Raw genomic sequence first — 14,458 nt, 5'->3', positions numbered from 1 at the left:
AAGTTCTTCATTGTCATATTCAGTATCATGAAGTGAAATAATATGCCCCCTCTTTGGAACACAGCTATTTCTGTCTTTAGTTTCTTCCCACCCTCTTCCTTCTCTGTTTCTTTCCCTATTCCTTGTATTTGTGCTTCTCCTCCGCATTTCCTTCTCTGCAGCAGTTTCCAACTCTCACTCCCCAAACCTTCCTCCCAAACCCTTTCCATCTACTAAAATGATCACCAATGCAACAATTAACGCTGACATCAAAGTGTTATTGTAACTGACCCTCCAATGAGATAAATAGGAACTGTGAAGTCCCAGACCTCTCTGAGCCATTAATTCAGGCTGCTTGGAGACTCAGGAAGGGAACGTTGATTGGTTTGCCCTCGGTTCGCATTTGGAAGGACTTCTGTACAATTATGAGAGCTTGAAGCTTGCACCTTTTTTTAAAGTCAGATGAGATTTTGTATAATCTGAGGATATGTCAGACTTATGTGTAGTGCTGGAGTGCTGGGGAGGAGCCTGTGGTCGTGGTACACATAGGTACCAGTGACGTAGGGTAAGATAGGAGAGAGGTGCTGGAGATCAAATTTAGGCTGCTAGGTAAGAGCTTAAAATCCAGAACCACCACGGTAGCACTCTCTGAAATGCTTCTAGTTCCATGTGTAGGCCCAGTTAGACAAGCAGAACTGGAAAGGAAGAACCTAAACAGAAAGGATACACTCCACCTAAACCACAACAGAATCAGATTGCTGGCATGTAAAGCCTACAGGTGCAGAGAAGTATACTGTTCAGACGGAGAAGTCCCTTAGGAAAGGATCTACCAACAGGGATTCTCTATGTCTTAGAAAAGGGGAGAGGATACAAGTGAGTACAGGTAGGAGCTGAAGAGAAACAGTCAAATGAAAAAATTCTATTCAATTACATCACATGAAGGCAGACAACTAAATATTGACAAATTTTATAAGTGCTTGTATATAAATGCAAGAAGCCTAAATATCAAGATGGGTGAACTGGAGTGGCTAGTATTAAATGAGGATATTGATATAATAGGCATCAGAGAAACTTGGTGGAATGATTATAACCAGTGTGACATGGTAATACCAGGATGCAAAACATATAGAAATGATAGAGTAGGTCGTGCTGGTGGGGGAGTGGCATTATATGTGAAAGAAAGCAGAGTCAAATATAGTAAAAATCTTAAATGAATGAAACTGTACCACAGAATCCCTGTGGATAGAAATTCCATGCTTGAATAATAAGAGTACAGCAGTAGGAATATATTTCTGATCACCTTACCAGGATGACGATGGTGACTGTGAAATGCTAAGGGAGATTAGAGAGGCTACAGAAATAGAAAATTCAATAATAATGGGGGATTTCAATTATCCCCATAATGACTGGGTACATGTCAGCTCAGGATGGGATGCAGAGATAACATTTCTAGACACCATTAATGACTTCTTGGAGCAGCTAGTCCTGGAACCCACAAAGGGAGAAGCAGTTCTTCATTTAGTCCTAAATGGCACACAGGATCAGGTCCAAGAGGTGAACATAGCTGAACCGCCTGGTAACAGTGACCATAACGTAATTAAATTTAACATCCTTGTTCAGGGGAAAATTCCAAAAAAGACCAGCACAGTAGCATTTAACTTCAAAAAGGGGAACTGCACAAAAGTGAGGAAGCTCATTGAATGGAAATTAAAAGGACAAGACATAAGAATGAAATGCCTGCAAGCTGCATGGAAACTTTTTAAAACACCAACTAAGCGTATACCCCAAATAAAATAAAAATAGCAAGAGGACTAAGAAAATGCTACCATGGCTAAATAACAGAGTAAAAAGAGGCGGTTAAAAGCAAAAAGGCATCTTTTAAAAAATTGGAAGTCAAATCCTACTGAGGAAATTAGAAAGAATCATAAATTCTGTCAAGTCAAGTGTAAAAATATAATTAGGCAGGCCAAAAAGAATGTGAAGAGCAACTAGCAAAAGACACAAAAACTAACAAGCAATTTTTTTTTTTAAGTATATCAGAAGCAGGAAGCCTGCCAAACAATCAGAGGGCCACTGGATGATCGAGGTGCTAAAGGAAGACAAGGCTGTTGCTGAGAAGCTAAACGTATTCTTTGCATTAGTCTTCACTGCAGAGGATATGAGGGAGATTCCCACACCTGAGACATTTTTTTTTCATAACAAATCTGAAGAACTGTCCCAGCCTGAGGTGTTGATAAAAGAAATTTTGAAACAAATCAATAAATTAAACAGTAATAAATCACCAGGACCAGGTGATATTTACCCAAAAATTCTGAAGGATCTCAGATATTAAATTGCAGAACTACTAACTGTGATATGTAACCTACTGCCTAAATCAGTCTCTGTACCAGATGATTGGAGGATAGCTAATGTAACACCAATGTTTTTGAAAAGGCTCCAGAGGTGATCATGGCAATTACATGCCAGTAAGTCTAACTTCAGTACCAGGCAAATTGGTTGAAATTATAGTAAAGACCACATTTATCAGACACATAGATTAAGGTTTGTTGGGAAAAGCCATCATGGCTTTTGTAAAGGGAGAATATGCCTCAACCAATCTATTAGAATTCTTTGAAGGTGTCAACAAACATGTGGACAAGTGTGATACAGTGGACATAGTGTATTTGAACTTTCAAAAAGCCTTTGACGAAGTCCCACACCAAAGGCTTTTAAGAAAAATAATGAGTCATGGGATAAGAGGGAAGGTCCTCTCATGGATCAGTAACTGGATAAAAAAATAGGAAACAAAAGATACAAATAAATGGTCAGTTTTCAGAATGGAGGGAGGTAAACAGCAGGGTCCCCCAAGTATCTGTACTGGGATCAGTGCTCTTCAACATATTCACAAATGATCTGGAAAAAGGGATAAACATGGAGATGGCAAAATTTGCATATGATATAAAATTACTGAAGCTAGTTAAGCCTAAAGCAGATTGCAAAGAGTTATAAAGGGATCTCAGAAAACTGGATGACTGGGCAACAAAATGGCAGATGAAAGTCAAGGTTGATAAATACCATTAGAAAACATAATCCCAACTATACATACAAAATGATCTGAAAACATCCACTCAATGTGGAACGGCCGTCAAAAAAGTGAACAGAATGTTGGGAATCATTAGAAAGAGATAGATAATAAGACAGTAAATATCCATGGTACACCCACACCTGGAATACTGTGTCGAGTTCTGGCCACCCCATCTCAAAAAAGATATATTAGGATTGGAAAAGGTACAGAGAAGGGCAACAAAAATGATTTGGGGTATGGAACAGCTTTCATAGGAGGAGAGATTAAAAAGACTGGGACTGTTCATCTTAGGGCTGGTCTACACTGGGGGGGGGGGATTGATCTAAGATACGCAACTTCAGCTACGTGAATAGCGTAGCTGAAGTTGAAGTATCTTAGATCGATTTACCTTGGGTCCTCATGGCACGGGATTGACGGCCATGGCTCCCCCGTCAACTCCGCTACCGCTGCTCGCTCTGGTAGAGTTCCGGAGTCAATGGGGAGTGCGTCCAGGGATTGATATATCGCATCTTAACGAGACTCAATATATCGATCCCCGATAAATTGATCGCTACCCGCCGATACGGCGGGTAGTCTGGACGTACTCTTCGAAAAGAGATGACTAAGGGGTGATGTATGATAGAAGTCTATAAAGTCATGAATGGTGTCGAGAGAGCGAATAAGGAAGTGTTATCTACTCCTTCACATAACACAAGAACCAGGGGGCACCTGCTGAAATTAATAGGCAGCAGATTTAAAACCAATCAAAGGAAGTACTTCTTCATACAGCCACAGTCAAACCTGTGGAACTCATTGTCAGGGAAAGCTGTGAAGGCTAACAGTATAACTGAATTAAACAAAGAATTAGATAAGTTCAGGGAGGACAGGTGCATCAATGGCTATTAGCCAAGATGGCTAAGCCTCCGATTGTCAGATGCTGGGACTGGACAACAGGGGATGGATCACTCAATAATTGCCCTTGACTGTTCATTCCCCCTGAAGCATCTGGCATTGGCCACTGTCGGAAGACAGCATATTAGGCTAGATGGACCACTGATCTGACCCAGTATGGCCATACTTATGTTTCTTATATCTACATTCAAAAAAAGGTGCGTTTTTAACTCAAGTTAGCTAACTCAGGTTAAAATAGCATTTTAACTTGTGTTGGCAGCTCAAGTTCAACCACAGGCTCCCCTATAGGCTTTAACTTGAGCTGCAAAACTGAGTTTGCTGTGTCTTCATTGATATTTTAACCTGAATTAAGAACATGCCTGTTCTACAATGTAAACATACCCTTAATGTTTTCATGTACAGCACAATACTACATCATGTGGGCCAGTTCTGAAATGCGGGCTTTATGCTTGACATCACTGCTGGTGTTTGATATCCAAGATCAGAATCTGTTCCTATATACTTATGTCTTGCTTACACAAGAAAGCTCCACCAGTTTAACTTAGGGTGTGATTTTTAAACTGATTTAGCTAAACCATTGCAAAAGGCTGTGTAGACCCTCTTATCTTGGTTTAAACCAGGCTTATTTCAGTTCAGTTTAAGCCTATTAGAAATTAGTTTAAGATCAACCGAAATAACTCACTCAAGATGAGCTAAGAGAGTGCCCACAAAGGGGCCTGCACCCATTTAACTAAGCCAGTTAAAAACCGATTTAAGTTAAATTGCTGTAATTTTCCAAGTAGACAAGACCTTACCGAAACAAACAGCACAGTACTGCGACATGTGGGGTATTGTATCTAAATAATCCTATTTTAAAAGAATACTTGGATATTTATCTATGACACTGTGGTATTGAATTAGGGCTGGATTTTTACTCTTAAAAAATGGAGAAAGTCCCTCAGGTCAACGGGAGCTGGCTTGAGCTCTCAAAAGGGACTTTTATATTCAGGCAAACTGCAGGAAGTGAACATCTACAGAAAGAAATAATTTACATTACAAGATGTTTTTGCTTTCTCCTACTATTGTTTCCCTTCCCCACCCCATTATTATTTCAGCTCCATGACCTTATAAAGAAGTAATAACCTCCCATTCTGCTGTGATAGGAACTATTTTGATGCAACAGAGTTGGCACTGCAACTTTACTGCAGGATCCAGTAGGAAGCAGAGATGGATTTTAAGAGGGAACCTTGTTTCGACAACAAATATCAGCAATAACTTGCAAGAGTAACAAGGATTTTTTTTTAATAATGTAGAAAGTAAATTAATATAAGTTCTAACGGAGGGAGAGTATTAAACAGATACCTACAATGTGAAAGTCACTTAGAACTGTTTGAGACAAAAGCTTTATAACTCATCTGCTAAAGTACGATCAATAAAATACAGAAATAAGAAAAGTCCACTACTGAGCAGAATAATTTACTACAGAGGCTCAACTATAATGCGTCCAAAGTTTGAATTTAGATAATTTTATTTTGCCTCATTGCTAATTATTTTTCATAATGGATACAATTTAGAAGATGCAGTGAAGCAAAAAGATATTACCTGAACCTTGGATGCCAGGTCATAACCCTTGATGTTATTAAATCTTGGAGCTCCAACAGTCTCATCTCACACACTAAATGCTGAAACAAGCAGGTTTCTCAGCCTATCCTGATCATCATTCCCCCCTCTGCATCACCAATAGCATTCCTTCTGAGCATATTCTACTTGTAAAAGCAATGAAGCCATCAGCATATGTTAACAATCGCTGTTAGCAGTGTTTTACCATCTCAAGTGCATGCTAGAAAAATATGAAACTGTTAAAACTAATAGCAAGTGTACACTTAACAGTGAAGACTTCCATGAAAAAAGTAATAGTTTGATGGAAACAGGACAGATGGGACCTGGTGAAAAACACCTTACTTCAGCATCTATAACCTAAAGATAGCTATGGGGATAGTCAGCTATATTTTTTCATATTATTGAATGTGGCAAGCGCATTCAGCTTACATGTGACAGAATGTGGGGTTAGTAACTAAAGAGCAAAAAGTTACCTGCCTGTGAATGGCTCACAACAATAGTAATTTCAGTACATAAAAAGTGAGAAAAGATTTATGTCCCCAAAGTTAAATTTGTTAAATAAAATTAAGTTCTTATTATTAAGTAATTATCAATCATTAAAAACTATTCTTCAGCTAAAGTGTACTGTAGCTGGAAAGGCACCGATGGGACTCATATGCATGTTTACAGTGTTGTTTTGATCATACACTATTATTAAAATAGATAAGGTTTTTATCATTTACTCTAAATTTAGGCTGCTCCATTTTAAACCCAGTAAACACAAAATACATCTTAAGTTTTTTTTTCCCCACTCATTAGGACTCTGATCTTTATTATTAACTACAACATTTAAGTTTACATTAGGTTGCTTTGTTTTAATATGCTTTACTTTGGATTTACAATGTATTTCTTTTTAAGGTCTTGTTGATATTTCTGAAAAGATTTTTCCCTCTAGAATTTGCATTTCACACATCACTAACAAAACAGAAGCATCCATGGTATCAAATGATTGTATCCACTATTTACAAACAAACCTAAGGTCATTTCGCTAAAGAAAACTACTTAAAAATGTCTCAAAATATATTAATTACAACAGCATATGTATGCTTCATGCGGTGGCTGTGGAGGCATAGAAGGAACAGATTTTTGAACGCTGCTTGGTTTTGAATGCTGAAATCAATTGTCCCCCTTCGTAAAATTCAAAATTAGAGATTACAAGAAATTGGCAACATGCATTTTTTAAAAAAGCAAAAGTTAGTTAGTACAGCTTGGCCAAACTTACATGCTGCCTATTTTAGAAGGTAAGCCAGATGGTGGGGGAATGAGGTCTCTTTCCCTAGCAGAAGTATCACTTGTATCTGTATGCATCCCACTCTCTTGCACTTCTGCAACAGGTGTAAGAGGGCCAGTCAAAATGGTGTCTGCTGCACTACTGTCAGAAACTAAATCACTGCTATCTGCATATAGCAATTCCCTCTGGGTCGCGGTCCTCCGGCGGGCCTGGATTTAAAATAAACAAATAATCAACTCTTTTTTAAACATAAGAGCATTGATAGAGTGTGTCAGTGATATATTTTTAAGCCCACTCTGAATTTTTACTATTCAGTAGTTACACCAGTTATTCTTAACTGTCAACTATTCCTTGGAAACTAAATCATGGAGTTTGCTTTTAATCTGTTTAGTTGGCTTCGATGAGATCAGTATGGGGACCAAAGTCAAGTTTCAACAGCATAAAATAGTTATTTGACATGATGTCATGTGCAGCCACCTGCCCATGTTACAAAGGGAAGGAGCTGGTGTGAAATAGTTACCAGGAAATGAGGAGATGCCAGTTTCAATAAACTTAGTGTTATGGAAGAGCTAACAAAATAACAAATTTAACTCTGTCCAGTATCATCATTCTGCAAGAGTTAACCAGGTTCAGTGTGTGAACAATGGTGTTTCTGAATAGCTATAGAATTATGGGTCCTGTTTAATTAATAAATCTCTGTAAACTGCTGCCTCCTGAGTATCCCCTCGTGGCCAGAGGTCACTGTGCTGAGGTACTGCCTTCATTTCCCAACTTTTCAGCAATTTCTTAATCAAATTAGCAAAACAAACTCTTCTCAAGTTCAGCAACACCCCTCTCTGGGGTTGGATTTATTAATATTCAAAAATAAAAGTTCTCAAATCCCCATCGAGTGCATACTCCCAGTCTTCCTGCTGGGCAACTCCCAAGCTTTTCCTCTGAAAGGTCAGTGTTTCCTGCTGGAGTCTACTTGCTTCCACCAGCCATTCCCTGCCTCGGCAGGTCTCTGCTGAAGTCTCTTACTCTACCTTCACTCTGGTTGTCTCTCCCTGAGAGACCCCACTCTGCAGTTTCCTGCTGCTCTATATAGGGGAATCCCCCTGCCCTGTTCCCAACTGGTTCCACTAATTAAACCCCACATCTCATCCCGAGTGATGCAGGCTATATGGGACTGGCCAGCTTCATGCCTCCAGCTCTTAAAGCACCCAGGTCAACAAAGCATGTTTAACTGTAAACATGTGATAATCCTATCCATATTCAGCAAAGCACAGAGGAATATGCTTTGTTGAAGAATGGTCTAAAAGCATAGGAAATGTTCCAATATAAAACAACTTTTTCTGTGCTAAATGATCACTGTGCATTTCTGACTTGGAGAAGCGTTGGTGTGTGCAACATTTGGAAAGAGAAGCTGCAGTTGTTGTGCGCTGACAGCCACTATACAATGTGAACATCTTGAAGATCAGAAAAGTAAGGGGCACAAAGAATGGAGCTGTACTTCAAACTAGCTTAGACCTTAAAAAATGCCCAGTAGTTGTGCATCTTTACCGACAACATTTGAGGACTATAACATATAATGTTGTCTTCTTAAAGTCTTTAATTACTAAGAATATTGAAACAACTACACCAATTTTTATTTCTACTGTCTAAAAAAAACTTCAGAATGTTTTAAAATGAGAAAGGGAGAAATTCTTAAAGTAGAGAGAACTTTTTAAAATACGTATTTCAAACTTTTTTTTTTGTTCCCAGGTATCTGAGTTCATCTCAGGGAAGGAATGCCTAATTTTAAAAATGGAGCTCTAATCTGAGAAGTTACTTTATAAAAATGGTGGCTCCATGCTTATTTTGCGTCAGTGGTTTTCAGACCAAATTTCAAACTCTACCTGGAATCTGAAAGTCAAACTTGCTTCTTTTTTTCCTAATGCATCACCACTTGTAATTAAGATTCTGTAGGCCAAATTATATCCTCAGTAACACTTCTACAACCACAGACTGAGGCACTGATTCAGCAGAGCACTTAAGCAAATGCTTAACTTTAAACATATGCTTAATTCCCATTGGTGTCAATGAGGCATAAGCACATAGTTAAGTGCTTGCTGAATTGGAGTGCTGGCAGTAGAAGAAAACATTTTTTTCCCCAAAACTGAACAAATTTGATCTGGAAATTTTGAGACATGAAATCCTACAATGCCACTTACAGTCACTTTACAGAGGGGAACTTCACTTTAAAGTAGATTAATTAGGAGTCAAGTGAACAACACTTCACTATCTCAGTGTTGTTGTGAGACTTATTTCATTAACGTTTGTAGAAGAGCCATGCATGACTCTCAAAGAAAGTGCTTTACAAGTGTTATTACCACAGTGCGTCTTACCTTGCTTTTGGGCTTGACTTCACCACAAAGCTTCATGAGGTCCGAAGACAAGGAACTAAAAGGAGAACAGTGACACTAATTCATTTCTGCAGAACTAAAGTATTTTTTTCTTTACTCCTCTGACAATTTTTTTTTTTTTTTTTGCTGAATTTGTGGGTAAAATGAGAAGACACCAGTATAAAAAATATTTTCTAATGGATCAATAATGACATAGTAAAAGAAAAGAAGTTGCGTTTAGTTTTCTGGAAACAAGGCAAGTTATACAATTTACAGAGCTCTCTTACCTTCCTTCTGCTCCAGGGCTGTGCAGCGGCGCATCTTCATCAGTACTATCTTCTACATTTTCTAGAAAATTTCCAAAAAGATAACGTCAGAAAGCTCATGCATCATAGGTACGTGGACTGAAAGTGCTTCCTAGAAAACAGTGAATACATTTAATTCATCTACATTTCTCTTCCAGTGAGGAAATATATATTAAAGTGGTGATTTTCAAAAGAGTTCAAGAGAGCTCACTGGCAGTTCCCACTGAATTTCAGTGAGAGCTAGGCAACTAACTCCCGTCGGTTCCTTTGAAAATCTCAGCCTAAGACTATAGTGTCAAAGAGCATCCCTATATTTTTTGCAGCGCACTATCAATGAAGTGTAAAAAACAGAATGATGTACTAATAAGGGAAATGCTAGAAAAATGAAGGAAAGACAGAAAGAAAAGATTAATAGTGAGTAGTGTGAAATACATTCATAATAGACATGACAGCTCTCTCCCCCCCCCCTTCTTTTGAAAGAAATTACTCAGATATAGGAAGGCACTTCCTAATTCTGAGGAAAAAATTTCCCTCCGTTTCTTTTAGCTAAGTGAGCTGGGACTATTTTCAATGATTGGGTTGACAAAAGCAAGCACTTTATTAGTATACAAGCATTTAAATTTTAGAAGAGTATGATACCACCCTCTTACATTGCAGAACAGCTCCCTAAAGAGCTACAAACTCTATATTTAAACTAAGTGCAAAAAGAGGCTGTGAAGTAGAACTGACTCCTCTAACAAAACAGATACAAACATCTGTCTGTTCACATAAGACAACACCAGCATGCATGTCATTCACTGTAACAGTAAATCATAAACATCAGATTAACAAATTTGCATGCAAACAATGCAAGATGGTAAATTAAGTCAATCAGTCCAGTATTTACGTACTTTTGATATTAAAAACAATGTAATTTAAACACACAAAAACTAAGAAATGTGACAAAGGAAACCAGAACAATATAATGTGTTGCCTTATGCGAGAAGGCAGTAGCACTTATTTGCATTTTAACTGAGTACAGTATTACTTTAGAACTCTTTTTTAAAAAAAAATGCAGTAGATGCAATATTTAAGTCAAGCCCCTTAATTATTCAGCACATTCAAATAATTCCATGGATTAACTATTGTTTTGCTGAACTCTAAAGTCACTTTATTACACAACAATAAATAAAATCTATAATTTTCCTTACTTGTTTTCTTAGATATCCCTTGGGATACAGGAGACCTGGATTTAAGTCCCTGCTCTGAAATAGGCACAGCAAGATAGCTCCAACAAGAGAGGATGCGAAATTTATAAACCCCAGAATAGCCAACAGCCTGGTGGTCAGGACATGCCCCTGGGATGTGGCTGTGTTCAAGTGTCTGATCCAAATCGGGTTCCAGATGACACACCACAAATGAGTGCCCTAACTACTGGGTGATTCTGTGGTGCATCTCAGTCTCTTTCTCTCTAGAAATTCCATCTTTAGACCTGAGAAACTTCTTGATGAAACTTTCATCTGACCCTGTACATTCCCATAGTTTCCGTTTCAACAAATCAGCATTTTTCTGACAAAAAGATTCATCGAAAAATTCCCTACCAGCTCTAGTATCAATGTTACGCCAGGTTTGTCTATATATTTATCAAAGTTCATTATTTTGAAAGAAGTAGGAAAGATAGCCCTCAGCTGAACCAAATACAGTAGAGAGTAAATTGGGCTAATTCAAATGCTGCCTTTTTGTACACATCAGATTATCCACATCCAAAAATGCTTCCACAATCTCCAAAGACCTTGTCAACCTAAACCCAGGTGATGCATCTCAACTTTTGTACTAGTTTAACAATATAACTTTAGTTATTGGATAAAAATAACAATATTACAAAGACAGACAAGTAACAGGAATACTACTTCAGATGTTCTCCTTTTGTTCCTCTTTAGATTTTGAGACCACATTGAGCCTTCTGTAAGTATTTTATTAATAGGTGTCTGCAGAAGAGAGGAAAGACAAGACAGAAGAATACCTTTCTTTCTAGCAAGACTTCCAAAACACTGAGGATAAAATTAACATATTTCTCAGTGACACATGGACACTAGAGCTGAATTTAACCCTGCATCCCTGCCACAAAATGCTTACAACTGAATTTTCATAGATAACACGACAAAATAAAAGCCAGACAATCAAAAATGCTGTGGAGGGGGAAACAGTAGAAGGTTTTATTTGTGGACTCAATTGAGTTGTCTTGTTACATTAACTCCTTTTTATGTTTGTTTTATAATCCAAGTCCAGGAAGGACTTTGGGAAGCCCCTCAGTGGAGACTCGCATGTAGTACTAACCAAATGAAATGGGTTTTGAGGCAGGATTTGAAGTGAGATATTAGGCATGAAGGAGGGAGGCCGTGACAGGTGGCATAGTGAAATCAGGTGTGGCATTCTGAGAGAGAGGAGACAAAGGGAACATTAAGGTGAGCAGCCCGCCAGATGTGGGGGGGAAAGAGTATCAGGAGATGAAAGCAGAGATGCAGATGGACAAAGAACAGCAGAGCATCTTGGAGGTGAGGACAAACTGTCAGAATGTAACTAGTTTGACAAGGGTACAAAGAGATATTATATTTAATTCCGAGGAAATGACACTTGCCTTCCTCCTCTCTCAAGACTGATCAGCTAATTCATGGCTGCAAGTCACACTCACGAATGACCAGATCTCATTAATGAGAAAAACAATTCTAGTGGTGATACAGAAATTAGTCACTCTAGCAACATTTCATGAAGAGTTGCTATATTGTCAGTCGGAATGAGAAAGGGAGAGGAGAGGTGGAAGAAAGTCCTACCATAAGCAATAACATGTAGTACAAGCAGATTGTGACTTACAAAGCTGTAATAACACATCAGGATAGTGGTGGACACAACCCACTGTAATTTTGTACTTGTAGTTCAGGATATGGTTTATTCTCTATTTATAAAATGAATTGGGAAATCAAGCAGTGCAGCTGTCTTGTTAGGTGTGTGTGTGTGTGTGTGTGTGTGTGTGTGTGTGTGTGTGTGTGTGTGTGTGTGCGCGTGTGTGTGTGTGTGTGCGCGTGTGTGTGTGTGTGTGCGCGTGTGTGTGTGTGTGTGTGTGCGTGTGTGTGCGTGTGTGCGCGCGCCTGAAGAGGAATGGCTTTCCCACTTTGCCTTATGCATAGGGGTAATATGGATAAATGTTATTCTGATGAAGGGAGTTGGCATTCTATTTTGGGTTTCATCCTGCTCCTCTTGAGGTCAATGGGAATTTTGCCATTGCCATCAGTGGAAGCAGGACTTTTTAGGGAAGCAAGAGCCCTATGGCAGCAGAAAATAGTTTCAGCCACCCTGTCATTCTAGACCATAATATTTTTCCCAATTAGATGCAATACTAGAAGAAGAAATTATTCACCTTGTGCAGTAACAATGGTTCTTTGAGATGTGTCCCCTTACGGATGCTCTACTGTAGGTGTGCTTGTGTCCCTGCCCTGCTGATTGGAGAACTTCAGTAGCAGTGTCTGTTGGGCTCACGCATGCGCTGTCTCTCCTCATGGCGCACCATGAGGCCAGCCAGCTAACCCTCCTCAGTTCCTTCTCTATCGCAGAGTCAAGACAAGAACTCTGAAGTAGAGGGGAGATGTGTGGGTTGTAGAACACCCACAGGGGGACACATCTCGAATAACCATTGTTACTGCACAAGGTGAGTAACTTCTTCGAATAGCGCCCCTATGGGTGCTCCACTGTAGGTGACTCCCGAGCAGTACCCATTCTGGAGGGCCAGGACTTGCATCAGTTACAGATGATAGCACCGTTTGAGACCCACTTGGAAAGTCTTTGGGCTGATATTGCTGAGCCCTTGGATCTTTCCGCCTTGGAGAGGAAAAGTCTAGAGGACTTCCTGAAGCCTTTGTCCTGTCCTTAGGTAGACCAGGGCTCTCCTGACATCCAAGGTAAGCAATATAGCCCTCCTTGTTGTCTCGGTTAGGGTTGCAGCAGAAGATTGGAAGATGAATTAACTGATTCATGTGAAACTGAAAGGTTACCTTAGGGATGAATTTTGGGTGTGGTCTGAGCATAACCTTGTGGGGAAAAAATACCATGTAGGAAGGATGCGCCATCAGAGCTGCTATCTCTCCTTTTCTCCTGGCCGAGGTAATCGCTACCAGGAAGGCTGTTTTCATGGCTAGGGACGTTAGCGAACAGGTGGCCATAGATTCGAAGAAGGGCCTAGTCAGTCCTTTCAGTACAAGGCTCAGGTCCCATGTGGGGTCAGAAGTCAAGTTTGAGGAAAGAGGTTTACTATGCTATTGGGAGGTATGCACACCCCGTCCTCCTTTGGGGCGGGGTGTGACCCCACTAGGGTTATGGTCTGCCAGACAGTCCTCGGGCTGAAAACAGCATGGCCTAGATGGCCCTTAGGGTCAGGGCTGTGTGGCCTAGCAGCCAGATCAATGTACCTGCCCTTAGGATCAGGGCTCTGTGGCCTAGTGGCCAGAGTCAGGAAAGCGGGCTGCTCCCTGGGGCGGGTGGTGATCGTGATGGGGGACCCAGGCCCTCCCTCTCCACCGGGTCCCAGCCCAGGGCCCTGTCAGCAACATGGTTGGTCATCACCCAGTCAGCGGGGAATCCTACCACAACACACCAACTTTGCTCGGGTGGTAGATACCACTCCCCCTGCCTTTCTGGGCTACTTCCTACCATGGTTACTGCGGTAGCAATCGCTATGCCAACGGGATCTCCCGGTTTCCTGGCTGGATTAACTCTCTGGAACTCCAGCTCCTGGATGCTCATTGACGGTTGCAGGTCACCAGTCTGGGCTCCGGGTCCTCAGGCTCTTGCAGTCTGCAGCTATAGCAGCTCCTGGCCTGGAGCCTCCACCAAGCATCCTCTCTCCTCGGTGATCAGCCTAAAATGGACTGGACTGCTCCCTTTTATACTGTGGTAGCAGTTGGAGCATGCCCAGCATGGTCTGGGGGCGGGGCTTGCACCACCCATAAAGCAGAGT

General features: G+C 40.2%; 1 protein-coding gene across 1 annotated transcript in view; it reads right to left on the bottom strand.

Moving 5' to 3' along the window:
- Positions 1-14,458, bottom strand: part of KIF21A (kinesin family member 21A) — a 153,617-nt gene that overhangs the window by 23,090 nt on the left and 116,069 nt on the right. Inside the window, exons 24-26 of the mRNA XM_034772455.1 lie at positions 9,454-9,514; positions 9,170-9,224; positions 6,795-7,012 (exon numbers count right to left, since the gene is read on the bottom strand). Coding sequence (XP_034628346.1) covers positions 6,795-7,012; positions 9,170-9,224; positions 9,454-9,514 — 334 coding nt within the window. The remainder of the gene's footprint in view (positions 1-6,794; positions 7,013-9,169; positions 9,225-9,453; positions 9,515-14,458) is intronic.

This window comes from Trachemys scripta, chromosome 1 (assembly GCF_013100865.1).
Source record: "Trachemys scripta elegans isolate TJP31775 chromosome 1, CAS_Tse_1.0, whole genome shotgun sequence".
NCBI lineage: Eukaryota > Metazoa > Chordata > Testudines > Emydidae > Trachemys > Trachemys scripta.
The sequence above is the reverse complement of the archived record's forward strand: the minus strand, read 5'-3'. Positions and strand labels throughout refer to the sequence as shown.